Source organism: Seriola lalandi, unplaced genomic scaffold (genome assembly GCF_002814215.2).
Source record: "Seriola lalandi dorsalis isolate HSWRI2012SDOR001 ecotype SW California unplaced genomic scaffold, Sedor1 jcf7180002051168, whole genome shotgun sequence".
Taxonomy (NCBI): domain Eukaryota; kingdom Metazoa; phylum Chordata; class Actinopteri; order Carangiformes; family Carangidae; genus Seriola; species Seriola lalandi.
This window is the reverse complement of record NW_019521721.1, coordinates 787-1,511: the sequence shown is the minus strand read 5'-3', so window position 1 is coordinate 1,511 and position 725 is coordinate 787. Positions and strand designations below refer to the sequence as shown.

Sequence of the window (725 nt, the reverse complement as noted above, 5' to 3'; positions counted from 1 at the left end):
TCCCTCAGTTTTATCATCAGCATCAATCTCGATGATTCAGGGAGCGAGACCGATTCACCGCCGCTGCTCTTTTTCCGTCTGACGTCAGGACACGAAGATAAAGATCAGGACAGTTTGAATTTCCAGCTGGGATGGAAACGTGACATCACCGGAGCCGTCGAGGGTGAAACGTTTGGTGCTGGTGCATTCTGGGAGAGACATGAATCCTTACTTGATTTCTATGAGCATGTAGGTGATGCAGAGGGACAGAGCTCCCGCCATGTTGATCAGGACGAACGGGTTCATACGAGGCAGGAGCACGCTGCTGAGACCTGGGATGATACCACACAAACTGTACACACACACACACACACACACACACACACACACACACACACACACACAGAGCTCAGGCTTCTGGCTGGTGAGGCTGACAGAGCAGCAGGCTTTATATAACCCAGACCCTGCTGAGGTTAAGTGGGGACAGGTCATTACAACACAGACAGTAACACACACACACACACACACACACACACAAGGAAACACACAAGGAAACACACACTGGTAAATGTGCATGCACACACATACAGGCTTCTGCAAGACGCACACACAGAATGCTTGTATAAAGGCATACAGAGCAGCTCTCTCTCTCTCTCTCTCTCACACACACACACACACACACACACACACACACACACACACACACACACACACACACACACACACACAAAGAGTGGAAACTAGGC

At 49.9% G+C, this 725-nt stretch overlaps 1 protein-coding gene across 1 annotated transcript in view; it reads right to left on the bottom strand.

Moving 5' to 3' along the window:
* LOC111649527 (zinc transporter 6-A-like) overlaps nt 1-443 on the bottom strand; it is a gene marked incomplete at its 5' end in the record, with an annotated part of 11,110 nt that extends 10,667 nt beyond the window's left edge. The window contains one exon of the mRNA XM_087172007.1: nt 212-443. Within this exon, the coding sequence (XP_087028133.1) occupies nt 212-443 (232 nt within the window). The remainder of the gene's footprint in view (nt 1-211) is intronic.
* Nucleotides 444-725: the final 282 nt, after the last annotated feature.